Source organism: Solanum pennellii, chromosome 12 (assembly GCF_001406875.1).
Source record: "Solanum pennellii chromosome 12, SPENNV200".
Lineage (NCBI taxonomy): Eukaryota > Viridiplantae > Streptophyta > Magnoliopsida > Solanales > Solanaceae > Solanum > Solanum pennellii.
The window spans coordinates 45,158,917-45,186,214 of NC_028648.1; the positions used below are offsets into that span (position 1 = coordinate 45,158,917).

General features: G+C 34.3%; 1 protein-coding gene and 1 pseudogene across 1 annotated transcript in view; one reads left to right on the forward strand and one right to left on the reverse strand.

Annotated features, from left to right (window-relative positions):
• LOC107007543 (actin-related protein 4) overlaps window positions 1-2,895 on the forward strand; it is a 17,554-nt gene extending 14,659 nt beyond the window's left edge. The window contains exons 14-20 of the mRNA XM_015206207.2: window positions 77-143; window positions 902-964; window positions 1,093-1,155; window positions 1,620-1,682; window positions 1,818-1,882; window positions 2,313-2,381; window positions 2,526-2,895. Of these exons, the coding sequence (XP_015061693.1) occupies window positions 77-143; window positions 902-964; window positions 1,093-1,155; window positions 1,620-1,682; window positions 1,818-1,882; window positions 2,313-2,381; window positions 2,526-2,571 (436 nt within the window). The 3' untranslated portion in view covers window positions 2,572-2,895. The remainder of the gene's footprint in view (window positions 1-76; window positions 144-901; window positions 965-1,092; window positions 1,156-1,619; window positions 1,683-1,817; window positions 1,883-2,312; window positions 2,382-2,525) is intronic.
• Window positions 2,896-5,368: 2,473 nt separating this feature from the next.
• On the reverse strand, window positions 5,369-11,506 carry LOC107006274 (annotated as a pseudogene).
• Between the last annotated feature and the right edge of the window lie 15,792 nt (window positions 11,507-27,298).

A 27,298-nucleotide genomic window follows, 5' to 3' on the forward strand; every position in this document is an offset into this window, starting at 1 on the left:
GGTGGGTGGGGGTGGGGGTGGGGGCGTAGGGTGGCATTCCTTACTAGGGTTAACATTTTGTTGCTTTATGACACAGGATAATAGAAGTCGGAGCAGATAGATTCAAGATTCCTGATATTATATTCAATCCATCATTGGTTCAGGTTGGTGTTGCTTTAGTCTTCCACATTCAGGTTTCTTGTTCAGCTTGCTTATCTTATGTGAGTAGGATGGATGTGTACTGTTTTTTGCACACACTTTCATATTTTTTTTTCCAGGATTCTGTATTTTTAGGTTTATCCTAAGATGTTGTATCTGTAGTGCTTCTTGCTTTGCTCCCTTCTGTTGTTGTATTTGTTGCTTTTTATTTATTGATCCTTTGGAAGTAGGGTGTGCTTGTAGCTGAAGCACTGATTGGTATGATCTGTAAACTGGGTTTTTTCCATTGCATTGAATGAGAACTATATTTTAAGGACTATTCTGACAGTAAATGAGGTTTATGGACTTTGCTGTGCTGATTTGCATACCTTTAGTATTGTTCACACAATTTGGTTTGACATTACCTTTTTACGGTGGCATCTCATTTCCTTGTATGTCAAATGTTCACTGAAAGGTTTATAATATTTGGATCACACAATAGTGGGATGTTTCTAGGGTGACACTTCCATGACCCCTCTACCTTGAGATTCAGATTATTTGTTCCATTGCCAAAGATAGAGATATCCATCTGTAATGACTTCTGATAAAATATTTCTCGTGTTTTTTTTCTGTATATTGTCATATGATATCAAATGCAGTAGTGTTCTGTCTGCCTAAAAATACCTGGTATTTGGAGAATCTGTCCTCTGCCATGTTAAGCTAGCTCCTTCAGATCCTTCATATATATAGTCTTACTTGGTATTTTTCTTGACTGATGTCACAGACTATTCCCGGTATGGAAAGTTTTGCTGAAGCTGCCGCTTCCCTTCGTGGTCTTCCACAAATGGTTGGTCCTTTCTCTCTCAAATTTGGCCGTATAGATAATATATCGGTTAAGGACATGAGTCCTTCAAATGTTCTTCTTTCACCTTCTCTTTGTTTTTTCAACTAATAATTATACTCGAAACTTTTCAGGTTATTGATAGCATAAACAAGTGTGATGTGGATATTCGAAGAGAACTTTTTAGCAGTATATTGGTAAAGCCATCAGCATTTCTTGCAATCTATTTAATGATGAGGCATCAGTTCCTTTTCTTTTGTGTGCCTCCTTTCTTTCCTATCGTTGTTTACATTGAAATACTTGTCAAGTCACCCGACAAAGTATTCATTTAAATCCCCATTATCACATTGTATGCACTGAAACTGAGAGGATGCTTCCTTCAGGAGAAGAGGATGGAAACTGCATGACTAAGTAACTTTAATTTTAAAACTGGAGTGATGCTCCTTATGACATAATAAATAAAAATTACTATTTGTATTGAAAAACAATATGAAAAACTCAATAGGAGATTAGAACCAATATCCAAATTTATCACTGGATTAATTATCTTCAGTCATGTACCCACTACGAGCATATGAATTTCCCCAAACTTATTTTATTTCGTCTATTTGAGTATAAATCTTTTGATGAGATGCTAGTTTGACTTCACTGCCCACTACAGCTTGCTGGGGGAACAGCATCGATGCAACAACTCAAAGAACGTCTGGAGAAGGACTTGCTAGAGGTGCCGTTTCCCTTTTGACTCTTCACTATGCCCTCTCCTTCATTCATGCATGTAATCGTGTTCAAGGATAGCATTCTCATCTTATCTCCTTAGCTTGAATAGCCTAATTCTGTATCTTGTTTACGCTTCTTTCAGGAGTCTCCTCAGGCAGCGAGAGTCAAAGTCCTGGCTAGTGGAAATGCTACAGAAAGGAGATTCAGGTTAAACTATTACTCTGTAGTCCTCTTTACTGTTTCACAGTTTCTCTTCATAGTAGTAGTTCCTTTTGATATTGAGTGTATAAAGTAAACTTAGATGCTTTCAACTGTATAAAGTGTGTTTTTCTACTTAATTTTCTCATCTGGATGTAACAACTTTCACGGACTGTGTTGGACTTCTTCCCATATTTGTTACTTCTAAGTTTAAGCTGACAACATTTTGTGAGAGTACAATTTCAAGTATCTTGTTTTTTGGTCTCCCTTGTCCTGACCCCGTCTAATTGCAGTGTTGAGAAAGCAGTAAACGTGCTTCCATTTATTTTAATGCTATTACTACGTACAATCTTGAAATGGTAATTTGAAGAAGATTTACAACATTGTTCCATAATGAGGAGCTTTCTTCACACGAGTGAACTAACAAGTTATTGTGCAGTGTTTGGATAGGGGGCAGCATACTGGCATCTCTTGGCTCCTTTCAACAAATGTGGTTTTCAAAGTCCGAGTAAGTTTTACTTCTGTCGCTTAGTCTTGAATACAATACTACACTTGGCAAGCAAGCGTTTTGTTTCCTTTAAAGTAGCACTGTGAATCTGTTATAACTATAGTTCTCTTAGTGATTACACCTTTTGGTTTATGCCAATGACAGGTACGAAGAGCATGGGGCATCTTACGTTCAAAGAAAATGCCCTTAAGAAAGACGATTTTGCTGTTATATTCTACGGGTAGCGCTCTATTTATGGGACTAGCGTCAAACAATGACTGTTATCCCAAACTTACCAGCTTAGTTCATGTCTTGTATTATTAGGAATCTGTATCAGTGGATTGTTATTATTCTGCAATGCACTATGTACATCCATATCGAACTAGAATTGATGCGACTTGCTATTTAAGCTTTTTAGCGAAAATGCTAGATTAAACACCCTTGACCCTGTCATTGTAAGTAATATGTGCTAATTGATTGATAAGTACCTCTTTTGACAATTAAGTGGAAACTCTTTTTGTTTTTTGATGATGAATTGATCACGTAGCATTCATGTATTTGTTGTGGTTGGGATGAATTTTTTTCTTTGATGTTTTCATATTGGGTTTGGTCAATATTTTAAGAAACAATATTTTCAAGAAAATAAGTTCCTTGAAAATAAAAATAATTGAGTTCTATGGCTATTTATAAAAAATTCCTCTTTTTATCAGAAGAGTTATGCTTATGACAAGAGACATGTTTGGATTAATTTCTATGTTACAATTTTAGATTGTTTAGAGCGTGTACCTATATAAACGCAATATTAGTTGTACTACCAAAGACTTATATTTGAGCTTAATTTAATTAAAAGCCCAAATTCATATCAAAAAGGAACAAAATCTTCTATGTATATTTTTTATTCTTTTGAATTTGGATTACATCTATATATTTTTTCCAGATATCAACAGAAGAGATATTAGAAAAGTTATCATTACCACAGCTGGTAGTATTAGAAAAGTTATCATTACCGCAGCTGGTAGAGTTATCTTCCCAAGAGTTCTGGAGTTTGTATCTTAATTATAGATTTTTTTGGTAGGGAGCATTTCCTCCCATATGGAGCTCTATACTAAGGGTGTACATGACGGGGTTGGTTCGAATTTTAAAATATTAAACCAAATAATTTGTGTCAAAATTAATCTAAACTAATAATTTTTGGTTTTTTTTCCCAGTTTTTTCAACCTCAGATTTTTTGGGTTTGGTTCGGGTTTTCAAATACCAAATCTATTTGTGTCAATTTTTTAAATATTTAAATCAAACAAAACTGATAAATTATGAATTTTGGGGGTTCTTGGATTATTCTGATAAAATATAATACAAACATATAATTTACTTGTGCATCAAATATTTATTTAATCGAACTTAACTACAATTGTTTAAGGTGTTTCTTAAGAAAATAACATAAAATATGAGATGAATGATAACACTAACACATTCAATAAAAAATAATAATGAAATGTATAAAATAAATATTGCAAATTGATAAGTCATAGTGAAAATAATCATATTTTAAAAGTATTAAATCATGCGAAATTAAGTCTAATAAGTATTTAATTACATGATTAAACATTGAAGAAAAATTAAAATTATATTATGTATTTTAGATGTCTAAACAAATGTAAAACTAAAGAACATATACAACATTATTGTCATTCTTAGTGTTGAATTAATTTTTTTTAATCATTAGTAGTCTCAAAAAACTTGAAAAAATATGTCAAAGAGATATAAATTATGAAAGTGGATAAGCAATATTTAGAAACTACATCAAAGCAAATACTTTATATATAACGTAAATTCTAAAAATTATATATACAATGTCCGATTGATTTGATCTCATGTTGACTTTTTTTTTTTAGTTAAAACCAAATCAACCCAAATATATTTTTTTTCAATATCAAATCATCAATCGAGTATTTTTTCTTCCAATTTAACTCGATTTACGATTTGATTTAATTATGACTCTAACTTAGTACAATATCCTATCACACCATCCCAACCATAACTCAAATATTAATATTCAAACAAATTTAGGTCTTCTTTACAACAAAACTTGCTTCACCCAAATCAGCATCAATAGTCAATGTTATGATTAGGGGTATACATAGGTCGGTTCGGTTTGATTTTTAATTAAAAAAATCTAAACCAATTATGTCGGTTTATCAAATCTAAAAATCAAATCAAACCATATAAAGTCGATTTTAGTCCGTTCTTTCGGGTTTTTTCTATTTTTCAATTTTTTTGGGTTTTTACAATTATACCGTATTTGAAAAAGTGATCAATTTTTTTTTAACTTTATGTGTGTGATAAACTGAATTTAAAAAAATGTTAAGTAAATATAAATTTTCAAAAGAACTGTAAAATTGACATGAGTACACAATATTTTTTTTGAATTATCAACTCTGATTATGCTAAACTGATAAGATTAAAGGTTAGATGCAAACTGAATACAAAAAATATTTACAAAGTAAATTGTTAACTTTCAATTTAAAAAAAGTATCACAATATAATTATAATTGGTGTGTTCTAATAAAATTCATTGAATTATCAGAAAAGAAGAAGTCCACATGATAACAAATTGGAAAATAAAGCTTGTGAACCTTCCATCTGCTATACTGGTGACACTTATATTCCATTCCTTTATAGTAGTTTGTTTGTCAGTTTTAGTTATTAAGGTTTCTATTGTTTCATTTTCTTCCGTCATATATGTAATGTATCACTCACAGTGGATAAGTATATAGAGTTTCTGAAAGTCATTTTAGACATGTTATGCCTTTGGTCTTTTATTTGCATGGGCATTTAATTCCTTTTTCAATCAAAGCACTGAATGAATGGCAAAGGGGCTCTTGGGACCCAACACATAGTTTTGACGACAGAGTTAGGGCCCTTGGTGGGCACATGCCAGGCACGATTACCTAGTTTAGGTTGTGACGTATTTGTGAAGGCATAAGGTAGAATTCAGCATCACATTTTTGTTATCTTAACCTGAAGTGCTGGACGAGATAGCTGAGCAGCACAGATACAACATGCAATGCTTGAAACTCTTTCCCTTGCAAAAGAATTGTCAAGAACAGAATCTCCTCCCACTGCACAAACTGCTGCTTCCATTTTCCTTCCTCCTTCTCAACGAGAGTTTTCCTGGTCTGAGCAAACCATTAAAAGAATTGACATTCAACGAGAAAATTAAAAATGAAGAAAGAGGTGTATCTAGAATTTACAGGTACAAGAGTGTAGACAATATTCACATCTCTATAGGCAGACGACCATTTGACATTCATGAACCAGTCAAGCAAGATAAAAATAGAACTGAAATACATAACACATTAATGACATCAACAACGGTACAAAAGTAAATTCCAAATTAGAGTCAAATCGTGAGCAAAACAGAAATCACCAAAATTTTCAAGATTTAGGTTCAAATAGTACATTAATCTAACAGCACCATATTGTTTTTAAGTGTGAATGACCAGCCTTAACGTGATTTGTTATTTGCTGGTGTTCTCTTCCTTGTCTCTTTTCTTCTTCTCAGAAATTTTGAGTTACCATCTCCGCAATGCAATTTTAGTATTATCCATCTTAAAATATGCTTGCTCACACGACTCCTTGTCCTCAAACTCGATCAAAGCATTACAGTGACTATCCCCAGTCTTGTGATCTCTGATTATTTCAGCAGATGTCACGATTCCAAAGCGTGAGAAGATTAGAACAATGCTTCCTCTTCTGTTAAAGAATTTAATTTACAAACCTAGTCCTATTAGGATTAGTACTCCTTAATCCTAGTCCTATTAGGATTAGTACTCCTTCCTATATCTCCTATATATATCTCCCATGTATTCTAGGTTAACACTTCAATACAATCAATATTCCTTCATGGTATCAAGAGCCAGAAAACCTAGATCTTCTTTTCTCTAGGTTTTTTTCTCTCTTTAGGGCACCGATCGTTCCCTCTCTTCTCTTGGGCGGCGGCAGCCATGACAACCGAGGTGGATCCTCTCGATTCACTTCCTTCTGGCGTTAAACTCCTTCTCAGGCATCTTCATGCCCTGATTCCCGAAAAATTATCAGACATAAATTACCCTACATGGAAAATCACTGTTCTTACAGCCCTTGAGGCCAATTACCTTCTCAAATACGTCGATGGAAGCACAGAACCGCCGCCGGCAGTCATCACCGCCACGGACAAATCAGAAAAAACCAATCCGGCCCATGCCGCCTGGAAAGCCGTGGATGGCCAGATCCGATCATGTTTGATTGCGGTCATCTCTCCCACGGTTCAGAAACACGTCCGATCCTACACAACTGCTTCAGCCCTGTGGACGGCCCTCGCAACACGCTATGCATCAATTTCCCACTCTCATATTTTTCAATTGCGTGATCGTCTCCACACAATTACCAAAGGCACGAAAACTATGGCGGAGTATTTAGACGAGGTCTCCACCATCATCACAGCCCTCGACACCGTGAACGAAATCATTCCCGAAAAAGATCTCGTCATGTGCGTCGTTCGGGGGCTCCCATCAGCTTACTCCTCCATTAAACAGGCAGTTCGCATCAGTCCAACGCCCGTTGACCTGGCTACTCTCTCCTCGTGGCTAAAAAGTGAAGAAATCAACGTGGATCTGGAGAGCAAACTTCTTCTCCGAGAAGCCGCTGTTATGGAGCCGGCCACCGCCCTCACCGCAAGCCAGAACTATCGCGGGGGGCGTGGTGGCGGCCGGCAGGGGAGCCGCGGCGGCTACGGCAGAAACAGCGGAGGCCGCGGGCGCGGCGGTCGGCAGGGCAGTCGTCCGCCGTACGACGGTCAGCAGCACGGCAGCAACAACAGCCTGCACTCCTTCGGCAGCGGCGGGCAGTCATCTTCCAGCGGCGGGCAGGGCACTTACGAGCGGGATCGTCCAACTTGTCAAATCTGTCAGAAAACAGGACACACCGCTGTTCGTTGCTGGTTTCGGTATGAGGAGAGCCGAAATAGTGATAACCGTGCCAATTATGCATCTCAAGCCGGCCCTTCCTCTGAATGGCTGTTGGATACTGGGGCCAACATGCACGTTACTTCTGATCTATCCAAGCTTAACGCTCCAAATCCATATCATGGCTCCAATGGTATTACTGTTGGCAACGGTGAGTCCCTTAATATTTCTCACACTGGCACGGGTACCATTAAAACCCCCACCGCTATCTTTCACCTAGGTAACCTTACCCACGTCCCTTCTATTAAATCCAATCTCCTTTCAGTTCACCAATTCACAAAAGACAATAATTGCTCACTCTTGTTCACCTCTAATGATTTTCAGATCCTAGACAATACTACCAAGAGGGTGATTTTTCAGGGCCCCTGTGAGCATGGTCTGTACGTTCTTCCTGGCACAAGTTCGTCTGCCCACCCAGTTTCAGAAAGCGTTCCTGTGGCTCCGGTGGCTCTTTCGGCTGATGGCCACAGTCTGTTGTGGCACAGTCGTCTGGGTCACCCGTCTACTCAAATAATAAATTCTTTAATGTCTCAATTAGGTTTTTCTTCCATTCATGTAAACAATTGTGACTCCTGTTCAATTGCTAAATCTCATAAATTACCTTTTACTTTATCTGAGAAGCGTACAACTGCACCTTTTCAACTTATTCATTCTGACCTATGGGGTCCTACTGCTGTTCCTTCATTTGCTGGTTTTCGCTATTATATTTGTTTTGTGGATGATTTTACAAAATACACTTGGTTGTACCCACTAAAACACAAATCACAGGCATACACCACCTTTGTCACTTTTGAAAAAATGGTCAAAACACAATTCAATTCTCATGTTAAACTTTTTCGAAGTGACAATGGAAAGGAATATGTCAATAACATCTTTGGCCAGTTTCTGCAATCCCTGGGAATTATACATCAAACCTCCTGTCCATACACTCCCGAACAGAATGGGGTGGCTGAGCGTAAGCATCGCCATCTCATTGAAACGGTGGTTACTCTTCTACATCAATCTCATCTCCCTGTCTCCTTTTGGGTAGAAGCTCTAGCCACCGCAAACTACCTCATTAACAGAATGCCCAGTCACACTCTCTCCAAAAAATCACCCTATCAACTCCTTTACCAAGATTTTCCCAATTATACCAACCTCCGCGTCTTTGGGTGTCTTGCCTACCCTTGGCTACGCCCTCATATTACTCACAAATTACAACCCCGATCCCGTCCTTGTATTTTTTTGGGCTATCATCCTACCTCCAAGGGTTATCGCTGTCTTGACCCACAAACTCATAAAGTCTACATATCTCGTCATGTCAAATTTGTCGAAAATGAGTTTCCCTACGAGTCTATTTCCTCCTCCACAAATACATCATTCATTGGCGTCCTTCCCCTTTTTCCAACATACTCACAGGGTCCCTCACCACCTTCCCCCACACCTCCACCCACTACCCAACCACCCCTCATCACCCCTTCGACCGTCACCCACAATACACCCGCAACCACCACCCACACTCACAACCAACCCGAACCACCCCATACCCACAACATCTCCAGCCCGATCCGTTTTGGGTCCTTCCCGGCCACCCCCGAATCACCACCGCCCGTGCCACCCCCCAATACTCATCCCATGTTAACCCGTGGCAAAGCCGGTATCTTTAAACCCAAAACCTTTCAGGCTACCATACTACCAAATACACCCCTTCCCGATAGTGAACCAACAACCTACTCTGTTGCCTCAAAAAATGCTTATTGGCGTCATGCTATGGATGACGAGTTTAAGGCTTTGACTGATCAGAAAACTTGGGTTCTTGTACCTAAGCCCCATGGGCGGCACCCAGTGGGCTGTAAATGGGTGTACAAAATTAAACACAATGCGGATGGCAGTATTTCCAGGTACAAGGCTCGTTTGGTTGCTAAAGGCTACAATCAGGAGTATGGGCTTGATTACTCCGAGACATTCAGTCCTGTTATTCGGCAGGAAACCATTCGCCTGGTACTGTCACTCGCCGTGCGCAACAATTGGCTCATCAATCAGTTGGATGTTTCCAATGCTTTTCTTCATGGCATGCTTGATGAAACTATCTACATGACGCAACCACCGGGCTATGTTGATCCCCGCTTCCCTCAACATGTTTGCAAACTCCAGAAGTCTCTGTATGGGCTCAAGCAAGCCCCCCGTGCTTGGTACACACGTCTGAAAACGTTCCTCCAGGGACTCGGCTTCACGTGTTGCGTACACGACACGAGTCTGTTTACTCGACATTCAGCACACGGTACAGTTATTCTTCTTGTCTATGTAGATGATATCATTATTACAGGCTCTACTGCAGCTCTCATTCAGGATGTCACTCGAGCTATGCATACTACCTTCAAAATGAAGGACCTTGGCCCGTTACATTATTTTCTGGGAATGGAGGTTTCTCGGACAGGCAGCGGCTTGTTTCTTCATCAGTCAAAATATGCTCGAGATCTGTTGCAGAAAGCTGGACTGGAAAAATGCACCAGTCAACCAACACCGATGGCAGTCTCTTCGTCTACGAATGGAGCCGACACCCCCTTTGCCGATATCACCCACTTCCGCAGCCTCATTGGGGCTCTACAGTATCTGGCCATTACCCGTCCTGACATCCAGTTTGCTGTCAACCGAGTTGCTCAGCGCATGCATCAACCAAGTGAACATGATTACCATTGTCTAAAACGCATTCTCAGGTACATTTTTGGCACTCTTGGTCGTGGTTTACTCATTCGACCCGGGGACTTGGAGCTTCGGGGTTTCTCAGATTCAGATTGGGCGAATGATAAAAATGACAGAAAATCTACATCGGGGTTTCTCGTTTTTTTGGGGCCGAACCTGATCTCCTGGTGTACAAAAAAACAACCCAAGGTCTCTCGGTCCTCGACTGAAGCTGAATACCGCGCCCTTGCTCTTCTTGCTGCTGAGACCATGTGGGTCACATATATTCTTCGCGAACTCCGCGCCACTCACACTGTTCCTGCTCTCTATTGTGACAACAAATCAACCATCTGTGTGGCCAAGAATTCCGTCCTACACACCAGAATGAAGCATGTTGATACCGATTGTCTCTTTGTTCGCGATGAAGTTCAGGACGGCACCATGACTGTGCAGTATGTACCCACTGAAGAACAACCGGATGATATTCTCACCAAGCCTCTCCCGAGCCGACAGCACGATTATCTCAGTTCCAAGCTTCCGTTCGCTTCCGCTCAGCTCAGCTTGAGGGGGGATAATAACAGATAGTATTAAATAATAGTATTAAATAATATTAGTATTTACCGTGTACTAATCCTAGTCCTATTAGGATTAGTACTCCTTAATCCTAGTTCTATTAGGATTAGTACTCCTTCCTATATCTCCTATATATATCTCCCATGTATTCCCTTATTAGGTTAACACTTCAATACAATCAATATTCCTTCAAAAAAGCACATTGTCAGGGGGTTTCATCTCAGCATCACGAATGTCTCCTACAATTTCAAGTATTACTGCTCAGAAGTGTGCTTCCTTCTCTTTAACAACACCTAATTCCTCATCTTTTGGTATCCAATCATCCTCTAGTAGAACATCATCATCAATCTCATCTTTCGGCTTTCTTTCAGGTGAAGCATCTAGAATCAAGTCGGCTAACTGGAAAGGATCATACAATATGTACGTGTTTCGGATATTTTGATAAGGCTTTCCCTTGTCATCTTCATTTATCCTATTCAATGAGTCAAACCCTTCTGTAATCTCTCCAAAAATAGTATGCTACCCCATCAAGGGAATCAAGATCATCACGTAACGTGATATATAACTGAGAAGCATTTAGATTCTTCTCACCAGTACCAGTATCAGTGCTAGCCGTTGCAACTGTTCACCTTTCTGAATGCTTCAAGTCAATTGAATCTCATCACCAAAAAAAAACGAGCATGATCACCGTATAGAAATTTGTATATCAAATCCCCTCCGAATCCTGTTCCGGTTGGATCTCCCGTCTGCATTGTAAAAAACTTTCAAACAGTGTGAAAGAGACAATTATGGAAATACTTTATCTTGCATAACTTTAGAAAGTTTTTACATGTTAAAGGGCATCGAGCGGTGTCCGGTGAACAAATCCACTACGATGTCCCCCAAACTTGTCACAATCATCACTGACATAGCGGAGGACGATTTTTTCAAAGGAAATAACAGAGGACTAGCTTTAATTTATGGTTTTATTGAATATGGAGTATAATAACATATGACCAACAATAACGTAGGAGTGTGAAATAGTATAATCAGAAGGAAGAGTGTGTATATAGAGTAGAGATGGATTTTTCTAGTTTGTTTTATGGAAACTTAAAGGCCAGGAATATCAATGAACCCGATTATTGCAATTGCTCAGGATAGCCTTTTTTAGCTTCTAGGGTCTATTTCTTAGTACAAGATCCCTCTTACTAACTGGATTCAAAGAATTAGTAGATCGAAAAGAATGTAAAGTTTCCTATTTTATTTATTTCTCCTACTTTCTTTAGGAATAAGATTTTAGGATTTAATTTCCTTGTTATAGAAGGATTGAAAAATAATATTCGACCAAATTTAAAAATAATTACAAAACAAAGCAAAAAAAAAGAGGAGACAAAGAAAAGTCTACTTTCAAATAGTAAGTGCAAACTCAGCGACATTCAACTTATTACAATGATAAATTATTCACTCGAGCTTTGCAAAAGGTGTAATTAAGGGACTGAACAGGTTGAGTTAATTATATGACAATGTCTCCTCAATTTTGCCCGCCATTCAAGGTTACGGGGTAGCTTTATGTACAAAGCATCTTGTATTAGCAAGGTCGGAGGAAGGGTCACACCCTAAGGCGGATGGGTGTGATATAGAAAGTCTACTTTAATGTAAGTATTAGTGATTGAGGGTAAGCTGGTAAGCATGTTACATCTCGCAATATATTTTTACAACTAAACCCGTAAAAGAGTAAGTCTTTGATAAACATTTATAGTTATGCCTTCCAATACTAAAAAATTGAAAAGAAAAGACAAACTAAAAAGCAACGGATTGCGTTATTCAAAATATCGCCGGTTTTTGAGACACTGTCCGTCGCTTTTTAATAAAAATAATTATTTTTTAAATTATTGATGAAAAGTGACAGACAACATCGGTTAGCGACCTAATGAGGTCTATTTTTACCATTTTCTATTTTATAAATGCAGAAAAGAGACCTCATGAGGTCTCCCTTTTGTATTAATTTTTTCAGCTATTTCATAATAGAGACCTCATCAGGTCTCTAATTAACATTTTATATTTTATAAATGCAGAAAAGAGACCTCAAGAGGTCTCTTTTCTGCATTATATTTTCCATAAATTTCATTATGGAGACCTCACGAGGTCTCTAAAAATAAATGCAGAAAAGAGACCTTATGAGGTCTCTCCTTTAAAATAATATAAAATTAAATTAAATAATATCTTAGCGACCTAATGAGGTCTGTTTATTAAAATATAAAATTAAATAATATAATAAAATTGTGACCTCATGAGGTCTCTATATAAAAAGTATAAAATTAAATTAAATAATACAATAGTGACCTCATGAGGTCTCTTTTTTGTAAAAAATCAGACAATTTGTTGGTGGCCTCGTGAGGTCTCCGTTTGGCGACCTCATGAGGTGTCTGTAAAAAAGTGACCTGCATTTTACTNATTATATATAAGTTAAAATATTATACACGTTGTCCATCGCTTCTAATGTATTTTAGAATATTAATTTTTTTTAGAATAGCGACGGACAACGTCTTTCTGTCCGTTACTTAATAATCAAAAAACTTGGTCAATATTTTTAAAAGGCGACGGATTGGGAAATAATATTCGATTAAATTTAAAAGTAATTAAAAAAAAGAGAAAACAAAGAAATGACAATAACAAGGATAAATTATTCACTTGAGCCTTGCATAAGGTGTAATTATATAATCAGGTTGAGTTAATTATATGGCAATGACTTCTTAATTTTGCAAGCTATTCACGGTTACAAGGTAGCTTTCTGTACAAAGCATCCTGTATTAGCAGGGACGGAAGAAGGGGCGCACACTAAGCAGGGAGGGGTGTGGTATAGACAATCTACTGTAATACAAGTATTAGTGATTGAGGGTAAACATGTCAAATTCGACAATATATTTTCACAACTAAATCCGTAAAAGAGTAAGTCTATAATAAACATTTATAGTTATGTCTACTTTAATTCTTTTACCATCATATATCTTTTTAAATAACATAATTTTACTTTTTTCTGTTTATATGTAATCTCAAATGATTAGAATATTCATATATTTAACTATTATGAGGTACAAAAATTAGTGCAAAAGTAAAAAATAAAATAAAAAATAATGTAAAGTAAAGATTAATGCAGATTTTACATTGAGTATTATTGTATTAGAATTCATATTTATTTTTGAGAAAAGGGTCAAAAATGCCCTTAAACTATGTGAAAGGAATAAAAATGTCCTCACTTTATAGTTTGATTCAACAATGTCCTTATCGTCAATACTTTGGCTCAAAAATGCCCTTAAACTATACGAAAGGAACAAAATGCCCTGGTTTGTTGTTTGGTCCAAAAATATCTTTGTCGTCAATACTTTGATCCAAAAATATTGTTATTGTTATATAATGGGTCAAAAATGTTCATTTTTCAAATAAATATATTATTTTTAACACAGTTTTTTTCTCTAATACTTTTTTTTTGAAAAAAAGTTAATAAATGCTAATCCTACTTCAATTCAGAAAAAAATAAAAAAAATAAAATATATCGTATTTTATTATCATTATATAAATATAAATTAATGATGGATATACTATGATCTTATTATATGACATATATTATCTGTCGAAAGGGTTCATGAAGTTATTCTATTTTAATTGATAAGATTAGATTAAACAAAAAAATTCCTACATTTTTATTGTTTAAAGTAATTTTAAAAGAAAGAAAACAAGAACATGGTTTTTTATAATAATTTGATTAAGAAGAAAATATGTTTTAAAAGAAAAAAATAATATAGTTATTCGGAAAAGGGCATTTTTGACCCATTTAGTAACTATAGGTGCATTTTTCGACCAAAGTATTGACTGCAAGAACATTTTTGAACCAAAGTATTGACGACAAGGGCAATTTTAAGTCAAACTATAAACTGAAGGCGTTTTTGTTTCTTTCTCATAGTTTAAGCACATTTTTAACCTTTTCCCCTTTTCTAGTTACTCATTTTCTTTAGTTTGAATTTTAATATTCATTAGAATTTGAATGTTAAACGTTCTCTTTGTCAAATTTTCTTCATTAAATAGTTTATCATATTTGATATTAAGGAAATATAAAAATAATAATTTATATTTTTTAATCTTTCAATGAATACATTATTAAATTATTGATTTCTTGATAGTCAAACATTGTTATTNACCAAAATATTGACTGTAAGGGCATTTTTGAGCCAAACTTTTGACAGTAAGAACATTTTTGAGCTAAATATAAATGTAGGACATTTTTGGTTCCTTTCACATAGTTAAAGGGAATTTCTGGCCCTTTCCCTTTATTTTTTTTTAATGTTCAAATCCTCACTTGGTGCTGATGGCTCAACTAGTTTCTAGAGTAAATTGAGGAGGAGGTGACACAAAAAATGTTGAAATTAAAATTGGTGACAAAAAAGAATTGACCAAGTCAATTATTTTTTAATTAGTGATTATGATACTTAGGATCTGAAATGTAATATTTAAAACTTTTAAACTTTTAAAATATTCAAAATAAATCCAATTTTTAATTTCAAAATAGTTGAAAAGTTTTCCATTTCTTCTAAAATTTCAAAATATAAAATCTCTTTCAAGATTTCTTTCTCCCTCTTCTTCCTTCTTTATTTCTCTTTCCAGATTTCTTCTTCCATCTTCTTCTTCTTCATTTCTTTTTCTGTTCTTGCATTTACTTGTTTTTATTTGTTGTTGCTATCATCATAGTTGTCGTTCATTATTTTTTTATCACGTTATTTCTTTTTCTCTTGTTGGTCTTATTTCACAAACTAATTTGCTTTAATTTTAAAATTTTTGAAGTTGAAGTCATTGAATTTTATTTTTTTTGTAAAAAATCAAGCAATAGCTGAAGTTGTCGCAATAACTGCTGACGTTATTGTAGCATCTGTTGAAGTTTTTCAGCAACTGCTAAAATTTGCTCAACAATTGTTGAAGTTATTGTAGCAACTGTTGAAATTGTTTCAACAGCCGCTCAAGTTTGCTCAGCAATTGCTGAAGTTGCTGCAATAATTACAATAATTATTGTAGAAGGTGAGGTAAAAGAGAGGGTGGTAGTGTTAGGCTGTACTATTTATTCGCCATTATTCTCTGTAACCTAAAATACTCTGAATAATTAATATATATACCCACCGCCGTGGAAGTTTACTCACGGAGTGTTACCACGAAATATTAATTTCTCTTTCTCTCTCTAGATCTCTCATCTCTTTCTCTCTAAAGTTCTTGTGCTCTTCATTCATCAAGTGTGTGTGTGTGGATTCGATCCTAACAGGTAGAGTGGCAAATGAGATTTTGGTCATAACAACGAAGGTGGAGGTGATGGTTATTGTGGAGGCAGAGTAGAGAAGAAGGAGGTGACAACAATGATGGTAAAAGAGGAAGAATAAGAGAGTCGTGACAATGGACGATGAACGGATGGTTGTGGTAGAGGAGGAAGTTGTGACGTTGACAGTTACACTGGTAGAAGGGGGAGGGGATGGAGGCGGGCAGAAGGGTGGAGAGAAGAGAGGGTGTGGAATAGGGGAAATAGGGCTTTTATGTAAATAATAGTATTTGAGGGTTTTAAAATTAGTGTCATTAGCACTAATTAAGGCAAGGAAATGAATTGAATTGTACCGGTACTGGTTTGGTACCAACCAGTACCGTTCCGGTATCATTCCGGTCCGGTAGTCTTGGGTTGGAACAGAACACCGTGAACCGGTACACGGGATGGAAAAGTATCACGATTTGATACCGATATACCGATATCAAATTATCTCGATTTATTCCAATTTCAGTTAATTATTTCTTATTAATTAATTTATATTTTATATCATAGTTTATATTAAAATAAAAAAATAAATGCCATCTTTCCCACTGCCCCAGGGGCATCTTTTTAAATAAATTGGATTGATATTTTTTAATTTCTTTCATTGTTTTATCCTTATTTTAATTTATTTTTTTAAAATTATAAACTTAAATTATTTAAATCACAGGTTATATTTATATCTTATAAGTTATAACATATTAATAAGTAATAACTAATAATCTTCAAAAAAAGAAAATCTTAAAAACTAAGCTCAAAAACATTTGAAAAAAACTATATTACACTTAACTTGCAAACTTAATTGGTAAAACTTTTTAATTAAGTATCTTTAAATTAAATTTAAGTAAAATACATTATAAATTTCAAAACGATTAATTTAAACTTACAAAAATAAAAAAACGTTCATATTTTTGTAATTCTAAAAATATAAATATGTAATTTTTTTTTATAATTTTTGAAATAGCTAGATGTATCGTCCCTTTTATTCCATTCCGCTCCATTCCAGTACGTTCCGGTTCCATCCTCGTATATAATGGAATGGGAAGGAAATGAGTATCCACCAGGGTATTTCTGTTCAAGTTCATCCCGGTACTGATCAACAAAGCAATTAAACCATCCCATTTTGGTTTATTTCGGTGATTCCATTTCGGTACGTTCCCCAATCTTAGCACTAGTCTTAAAGTTGTCACCTCTACTTAATAATTAAAACAAGTGTCCCTTTTTCTTCATTTTGAAACTCTTTTGTCACCCTTAATTCATTACCCCTAGTTTCTACTGCATTATCTGCATTCATATGCATTATCTATCAGAAGTATAATTGGTTGTTGTTTGCACCACCGTTCTTATGGGGAGTCGGTTATATTATGTTTATTGTTTGTACCTTCCAAGCTTATGTGGATTCGATTAGGTTATTGTTTGAATATAATTATTTGTATAGTAATGGGTTGATTGTTACTTGCTTAGATAGTTGGTTATGCCCTTATCTTGGTGCTGTTTGATTGATTGTGGTTATGTGGAGTGGTGGTTTTACCGTGGGTCTTGCCTTGGTTAGATGAATTTCGTGGTAGGATCTTATATTATTGTTAGGATCGAAATAAGCAGGTGCAACACATAAGCTAGCAAAACAAACATAAAAAAATCACGAGTGAAAAGACAAACGAAAAATATACTATGAGGACACAAAGATTTAACGTAGTTCGGTCAATCGACCTACGTCTATAAAAAAAGATGAGCAATCCACTATAAATATGAGAGTACAATTCTACCCCTAACCAAAACTCTCAAAAACCCCTAGGACTACATTGTGAATTCCCAACATATCTTCCCCTTAGATTGAATTTCTCACAAAAATAAATTTATCCACCTTTTTAACATAATCTTCAATAGCTTGCATCTGTTATTCATAAACTCTTTTGCAAAATCTATGTCTCAATATAGAGAACCTCTTTGAAATAATTTCTCGAACAAAAATCTTCATTATTGTCAAAAAGGTTGCGGACACCCAATTTTTACCCTAGTTCAATCATCGATTATCGAACCACTAAAACTGACTCCATCATTAAATCATTGTACCTAGCTACGCCTAGCTCTGATATGTCTTGTTAAGATCGGAAAAGTAGGTGTAATGCGGAAGCCAGCAAAGAAAACCTCAAAAAGACACGAGTAAGAAGACAAACGGAAATTATTCTATAAAACACAAAGATTTAACGTGTTCGATCAATCGACCTACGTCTATAAAGGAGATGAGCAATCCACTATAAATATGAGAGTACAGAATATAGGGAGAAATAAAATCAACCAATTCAATACATGAGAAGTTTACACAAGTAATAACGTATCACTTATGACCCACAAATTCTCCCCTAATAAAAACTCTCAAATCCCTAGGACGACATTGTAATTGCTGATTAAGTTAGAAATAACAAACCTCTATTTATCGAGTCTTAAATCTTTTTCTACCATGAAAGAAATAGCCACTCCTAAATCTTTTTCTAAAAGTACAACCTATTTATGGTAAGAAAATCAGCGCAAATAATACCCAACAGTTATTAGGTTATTGAGCTTGCCCATCTAGGTATGTTCCATTGACTCGGTCTTTTACTTAATGTATTATGTCCATTCTTACTAGTGTTATCATGTTATATCTCGTTGTTAGACACTTGTGCTGTGCTTTTCTTATTTACATGTTATTCTTACTTGCTTTGTCTTTGGAGCTCGTAGGCCGATACCTATTGAGTATCGCTTGTTCGTACTTATACTACTTTTCTACACCATGCAAATTATAATATGATTTCACACTGTTGATTTGGATCTTGTGAGGAGCAGGTTTTGGGATTCAGAGACTGGATTGAGCTTCTTACATTCAGAGTTTCCGATCTCCCTCTATTTTGTCTGAGTAGTCTTTGTTTTACATTCCGTGACAATTTCTTATATATTTATATTTGCAATGCCTTGTACTTCTATTTTTATTACAAGCATGACTACGGAAGGTCTTGGAGATTGTTGCATGGATATATCTTTCTACATTTCCCTTCTTCTATCTTGATAATGTTCCCCTTATGTTTTATTCCACGTGATAACCCGTTACTCCTGGTTCTGAGCTATGAGGTTAGGCTTGCCTATTTGCTAGGTGTAGTAGTTGTCATCATGAGCTGAGAAATCAGATTATGAAATAACACTTGTACTATTTTTGGAGTCTCATTGGACTATGTGAGACTCACACTTTTGTCGTTTACATTATCAGGTATCGCCAAAAGACGGTTGAAAATTGAACACGCTATTCCACCTCTACTTTATCTTACTGTATTTGTAAAAAAGGTTGGATTCCCCACAATACATTCATGGTAGGATTATCATGATGCTAATTTTTTTTGCCATGACCTTATTACCACTTATCATTCAATATTTTACCATAGTAAATGTCATAGTAAGATATTAGTTTTCTAATCATTGCATGTTCCCCCTTTGACTAAACCACCCGCTATAAGCTAATCTTTTGTCTGACACTTAATCAAGTTAGAATTTGTTCTTTCTTAAAATAAAATTAAGCTTACTAATAGGGTGCTAGTTCAATGTAAATAATAACTATTTTAACTAAAATGCATTTCCATTTTATTAACTCATAGTTTTGAACAGTTTACATTTTAAAGGGTATTGATTGTGACTCAAAAATGAGTTTGTTTAATAATGAAAAGAGTTAACCACATATTAACATATTTTGTGGGTAATAGACATGTTTTATTTTAATCTATCTCTCAATATTACCTTAAAAGCAAAAACTCCCTAACTTGAATGTTAAATTATTATAATGCCCTCCGACTTAAAACACAAAATTAGTAATTCTTCTGTATGATACCATAACAGGATCTACAAGGCTGGCGGTAGTCCGCTCGGCCATCTAGATCTAGCTTTGTACAAGACCAAGTTATACCAGAAACGTATTATAGTTTATAAATTTTTTATCCTAAGTTTCGGCTGTATGGTAAACTTTTACTCAAGCATGAGGCATGTCACAATAATATGCATGATAATGTATAGCAGTTCTAACATGGGTTTCAGGCTGCCCCTTTCTTCAACAATTAACGGGGACTTACAATACCACATGCTCGCTACCATTAACAGTGTATTATCTGACTGTACCACCACCTCGAAACCAATTCAAAACTTGTGATAGAAGATTTAAGAACTAAAATAAGAATTCATTATAACTTGATTAGATCCAGATATTAAACAAGAACATCATACATAAATTATGCAGCTAGCATAGATATGAAAGTTATCTTAGTCGGACATAGTTACGGCGGCCATCATAAAAGAAAATAATAAAAAGTAGTTTTGAATACCTTAGATATCACACCGAATCTTGAATTCTTATTTCTTCACAGTAGAATATTTTACAAGAGAGAGAAGAGAGAGAAGAAAAATAAAATATGTGGAAGAGCTCCTGCCTCTTATCTGAGGGAGAGTGCTCTTTATATAGGCAAATTAAAAACTAAGTGGGTCCCTTATCTGGTCCCCTTACACATTATTTTTACTGTAAATTAAAAACTAAGTGGGTCCCTTATCTGGTCCCCTTACACAATATTTTTACTGTTTTATCATTTTTCCTTTTGCTTTCATCTTTATCTGGTCTTGTTGGTCCTTAATAGACTGTAGAAACTCCTGTACTTTATCAAGTTCATTTTCTGTCAAGCTTATCTCTTGATCATCAGATTGGGCGTCTGCAATATCATTGCTAGTTCCACTTTTCGTTGAAGTATCTGATTTATCAAATTCTGAGAGATTTTGTAGTAAATTTCTCTTAACGTCTTCAAGATATTCATTTATCATTTCATCTTTATCTCCTTCTTGAATAGAGATTCTTCTGGCAATATGCTTGATAGAATTTTCAGTGGACAGTTTCTTTTGTGGTATGTCCTTGTATTCTATAATCTTTGCTTGTATTTGATCTACAAGCTCTTGGCCATAAGGTTTACCAGTTTTTGGGTCTTGTCTTGTGAGCTTATCCCAAAAGTTGTGGTAATAGGTCCGATAAAGACAAGGAATTTTTCCTCCGGGGTATACCCTATTTCTGGGATCCATTTATGAATCCATGGTATAGAAAACTCGCTAAAGAAATACATTTGATCGATCTTTTCTATATTACAGATATGATCTGATAAATATAAATTAGTTAGAAAAAGGGAAACTTTTACCCAATCTTTTAAAAGATTTAAATACTTGTATGGTAAAATCTTTACTGAAGGTCCATGGTAATTCCACCAATTGATGAACCAATTTGGGATAGTTTGTTCAAACACCTTTGCACAAATTTTTATAAACCAAGTGTGTTTATGTTTGTCATTGTTATAATAAAATATTTTATGGAAGTCTTGGATATAATCCCAATAGGTCAAGTTCATACTGATTTTGTTGACATAAACTTGCCTTTCTTGCATAGTGGATATTCCCCACTCTTCAACAGATATAATCTGTTTAATAATAAATTTAGAGAAGTTATAAACTTCTTTTTCTTCTGAAGTAAAGTGCTGGAATTCCACACTTCCTGTACGAACCAGAATAGCCTCGTAATATGATCGAGTCTTATAAGATTCTCCGGGAAAATATAACCCCTTTATTAGATACCTTTGGAATATTTTCCAAGGTTCGTTGCTTCTCTGAATATCAGATTTTTCCAAAAGAAATATTATTTCTTTGGAAGTTGCATTTTCAGAGCATTTTTGAATATCGCCCTCTTTTGCTAAAGAAGCATAGGTATCACCTTGCTTTTTTGTTTGTAGATATGCTTGTAATTGCTCATACAATGGACTATCTGTTGGAATATCCTTTAAATTGATAGTTGAAGAGGATGATGATGCCTCTTCAATTTTTGAATTAACCAGTCTCTTGTTTCCCAGTATTATGGGAAATGATGAGTCGTATGGCGACCTTTGAGAAGACTGAGAGGTTGATCTTCCTCTTCCTCGATTTTTACTTCCTCTGCCACGTGATTGTGACCAAGGAGAAGGGTCATTTCCTCCCATTCTGTAATAAAAATGAATTAGTGATAATCAAAATAATCATCAAAGTCCAGGTAATAAGGACTAGTGACTTCTTTATAATCATGTATAGAAAAGTAAAAGACGTCTTGTATTATTGACAGTATCAGTTTATCAAGAATTAATTCTTGAATATCCTTTTCTAAAGGGAGTACCTTTAGAATGGTAATTAGAGTTCTATCATCAAAGAAAAATGCAAAATAGGACATACTAAAAACTTTTGTCTAGGAGGCTACATATTCTCTGGATAAGAAGTTTGGGAGGGAATTATCAATTCCTTTTTTATATTGAATTTCAAAATCAAAAGGGGCTAGTTGGGCCTGCCACCTAGCAAATATCAACTTCGAAGCATCATGTTTGAAATCTTTATCAAACATGTATTTAACAGATTGGGCATCTTTTATAATCAAAAAATTTTGATTATAAAGATCATCTTGAAATTTTAAGGCGCATTTAACAATACAAAGCATTTCATGTGCTATAGTCGCATATTTGCGCTGGGCTTCAGTCCATTTACCTGAATGAAACCGAATGAGGTATTCATGATTATCATGAGGGTTAACTTGTTTAAGAATCCCTCCATAACCAATATTTGAAGCATCAGTTTCAATAATTTTGGTCCATGCAGGGTTAGCAAGAGTTAAACAAGGTAAGGTTTTAATCCTTTGTTTAATACTTCTAACAAGCGAAGTAAGATTCTCATTCCAAGGACAATTATTACTCTTTTTTAATCTATCTGTCAAAGGTGCAAGATCTTTAGAAAGATTTTTATAAAAAGGGAAATGTAATTTAGACTCCCCAAAAATTTTTGTAACATAGTCCTGTCTGTTATAATATCAGGAAACTTTGACGCAAAATCAATTGATCTTGAATAGGAGTAATTTTTCCTTGACAAATTTGATGTCCTAGAAATCGAACATCAGTTTGAAATAGACTCATTTTTGATTTAGAGATAACTAAACCATTATGAATAACAATTTTCTTGAAGATCTCAAGATGCTTAATATGAGATTCAAAAGTTTTTTAACAAACTAAAATATCATCAATATAAACAATTATAAAATCCATATAAGGATTAAAAATATCATTCATAATTTTTTGAAATTCAGAAGGAGCATTCTTCAGACCAAAAGGCATAACATTCCACTCGAATTGACCAAATGGAACATTAAAAGCAGTTCGATAAGTATGTTCCTTAAAAATCTGAATTTGCCAATAACCTGATTTTAAATTAAATTTGGAAAATATATTAGCATCATATAATCTGGAAAGAAGATCTTTCTTATTAGGAATGGGATACCTTATCCATTTTAAAACTTTGTTTAAAGGTTTATAATTTATTACCAACTTGGGAACACCTCTTTCTTGTTCTGCAGCGTTATTAACATAAAAGGCAATGCAAGACCATGGAGATTTAGAGGGTTTTATAAGTCCCTTTTGTAATAAACTATCAATTTCCTTTTTACAGAAATCAACTAATTCTGCGTTCATTTGACAGGGGCGAGATTTTGTAGGAATATCTGATTCAGAAAAAGAATCTTAATAAGTCAAAGTCACAATATGCTTTTTCCTGTCCCAAAAAGCATTTGGATGATCTGCACAAATATCAGCTGCCATTTTTCCAGAAATTAATTTATTTTTTTCCTGTACTTTAATTGATTGTAAAGATTCTGAAATATTCAGACTATAAATTTCCATTTGTAAAGAATCAACATGTTTTTGTTTCAAATGAATTAAAGAGTTAATATCTCTAGTAATAGGTTCAGTTATGAATTCAAAATTAATGGTATTACCATTATATTTTGCTGCAAAACCTTTTGCATTTAAGTTAGAAAAGGGATAAATAGCATTAATAAAAGGGGTACCAAGTATAATTGGTGGATATAATTGATTTTTAACCAGAAAGAAAAAGTGAGGAATACAAACCTTACTCTGGCAAATACAAGTATTAGACAATTTATATTTTATGTCTAAAGCATGATTAGAAGCAGATTTAACAATATGAGTTGTTTTTTCAAAAAATCGTGATGGAATTAATCCTTCTTGAATACAGCTAACATCAGCACCACTATTAATCATAGCAATGCTTGAAACTTTAAAATCATTATTAATCAGAATGGTGCAATTAATATACCAACGATGAGCAGTGACAATTTGCATCATTCCAAGAAATTTAGGATTAAGAGATGTATCAATCTCTTCATCTATAACAGCCTTACCTTTATCAAAAAGAGAAATATCCTTTTCATTTTCTAATTGAGAAATTCGATGATTATTAATCAACTGATTTTGTTTTAAAGATTTAATTTCTTTCTTAAGGTTTTCAACCTCTAATTTTAAATCATCAAGAGACGTATCTCTGATTTTTACAATATCTTGCCCTTTCTTTTCAAGTCGTGAAAATACTTCTTGTAAAGAATAAGGACTAGAATTGTAAGAATTGTAATTGAAATCTTCAACTTCATTCTTCTTTATTTTTTCAAATTTTTTTGAAGAAGATGCTTTTGAAGAAGCCATTTCTAAAATCTTATTTCTAAGATTTTTATCAGAAATATCTTTTAAAAGTTCAATAACATTTTCAGAAGAAAACATTTGAAAAGTTAATTCTTCAAAACTTTGATGTAATTTATCTAAATAAGAATCTTCCATCTGAGATTGCAATTTATAAAAATCATCTTGTCCGCAAGTACAATTATCACCTGGACAATTAACACATTTTTGCTTACCATTATCAACATGACTATCAGTACTATAATCTGAAGAATCACCAGAAGAATTGGAATCTGAATCTAATTCATATAATAACTCATAGAGTTTATCTTGAGTCGGTTCATCTAATTCCAAAGCTTTAAACTTATCGGACTTACAATTTGTTGCAAGATGACCAAACGTCCACACTTATAACATTTAATATTTTTCAAATCTCTTTTAGAGAAATTTCTGGCAAACCTTGTTGCCTTTCTATGAGCTTTCTTTTCTTCTTTCTTTTCTTTGTATCGTTTTGAACGATGACGTCTCTTATGGTGTCTTTTTCAATTTGACCTGTCTTTGGTTTAGAACTAGACGGTCCTTCTATTCGAAACTGCGTACAAAAATCTCCAATTGAGACTTTTCAGACATTTGAGTTCTTTTTATCTGTTGAGCCAACTTAAGATCATTACTAAGATTTAATCCTTCTTGAGTACAAATCCCTATTAACTTTCCATAAGTTAGTCTATCATAAGAGATTTCTGGTTGATCTCCTCTCGAAACATTCTTAACCCTTTCAGAAAATAATGAAGGAAGACCATCAATAAATCGATTTTTCCAATAACTTGATTTACTTTCAGGTAGATCCATAACTCTACTCATGAAAGTGTCCTTATACCATCGAAAATATCCCAAATGGTTACAATTCAGTCCATTTAATAAAGTTCGAATTGTCTCATTTTGATTGAAAAATCTTCCATTAAAATGTTCTAATATAGTAAGAAAAAGAGTATAAACAGCATCTTCAACTTTATGAGTTGTAATCTTTTCTACTGGTTTTCCATCTTTACCTGTAACTAGTTCTCTTTTAACTTCTTCTTTGTATGCATTTGTTATTGCATACTTTTCTTCAGATGATAAGAAATTATCTCACCATCCTCTGAGCTGACCTGTAAATCCTGCTATAATCATTTTACATATAGCATGATCAGTATTCTGATTTGTATGACGACAAATTGATGAGTACATCAACATTCGATGTACCATAATGAAAACTTGTCTTTCAGTTAAGGCATCCAAATTCCATTCATACACCTCATTACCACTGTAAGATATGTTAGTTTGATTCCAATCTCTTTCTTCAACTAGCACATCTTGAGGAGTAGGACGAGGATAATAATAAGTCATCATTGAAGGGAGAGTTGCATAACCCCCTTTGCCTATAATTCTTTGCTTGTTATGATAACCGGTTTTGATCCTTCGAGCATTTACTTCCGAAACATCCTGATTTGGATCTTGAATACCAAGGAGTTGATTTTCAATCTTAGCAATATTTGATTCAGGAAAATCATTTGTAATAGGTTTTGAACTTAAACCAGACAATTTTATATCAATAAGATTTTCCAAATCATTAAAAAATTTTAACTTTAAAATCAGCAGTATCAATAGGACGCTGAATATGAGTAGGAACACTTAAATGAATTTTTGAAGTAGAAGCTTTATCTTCTTTTGGATCTTTTTGAATTTCCTTTACCAAAATAATTAATTCATCAATTTTTTTTATCTAAAGAACTGATATGTTCTCCAAGAACTTTAACATATAAACTCAAATAATTATTTTGAGAAAATAAGATTATTAATCTCATGAATAGTAATCTGGGCAACATCTGTTTGAATAAACTTTTGAAAAGTTGAAAAAGTTAAACCAGTATTATTTGGTAAAATAAACGGAGCTTGAGGAGGATAGATGGCTTTAGTAATAGTGTCATCGCTTTCTTTAAAAGTTCTTTCTATAACTTTGATATACAAAGGTAAATAAGTAGTTATAAACCATGGAACAAAATAAATAATTTTATTATGTAAAGCACAAGTTTCATAAAACTCTTGAGAAATATTATTTAAATCATCTTGACTATAAATCTCAAAAAATCAAGTTCTAAATTGGTTCCATTTTTTATGATAAAATTCTTTTTGAATATGTTTTCTAACCAGGGATCCTGGACTAAAATCCAATTACTGACTCATCATAATCAAATTTCGTTGAGATCTGTTGATTTATCAACATTGAAATCCATTTCAGACTGAGTTGGATCTAAATCTGACAACTTATCAGTTGTTTGAACAATATTTGTTTTAGGGTCTATTCTTACCCTTTCAACCAATCCTTCACTCATAGTATCACTTAAAGTGTGAATAGATAAAGGTCTTCGCCTTGCTGATCCATAGCTGGGACCTGCATAATTTATAGGGGAAATATGATGAATTTCTGGTAACCTTCTATAATCAGAAAAAGATCGCCTATTATAAACTGGAGAATTATCACTGAATTCAATACAAATCTTACTATTTGGATTTTGAGTAATATGAGAATAGTCACTATTAGTGATATCTTTAGAAACTTGTCTTTGAGACACAACATCATTTAAAATCCATTTATCAGGAAAATTAATCTCATCCCATTTTATAGGTCTTCTGATAGTAATCTTAGATTGAGTAAAATTAGTTTCAACCAGAATAGTCTTGTCAGACGAATCATATAATTTACATCTAGGATTTAAAGTAGTCAATAACTTGTAATAAATTCTGTAAGATAAGCAAATAAGCTCAGATCCAACAGCATAATTATAACCATGAGTTTTAACATTTAAAGTTAACGCA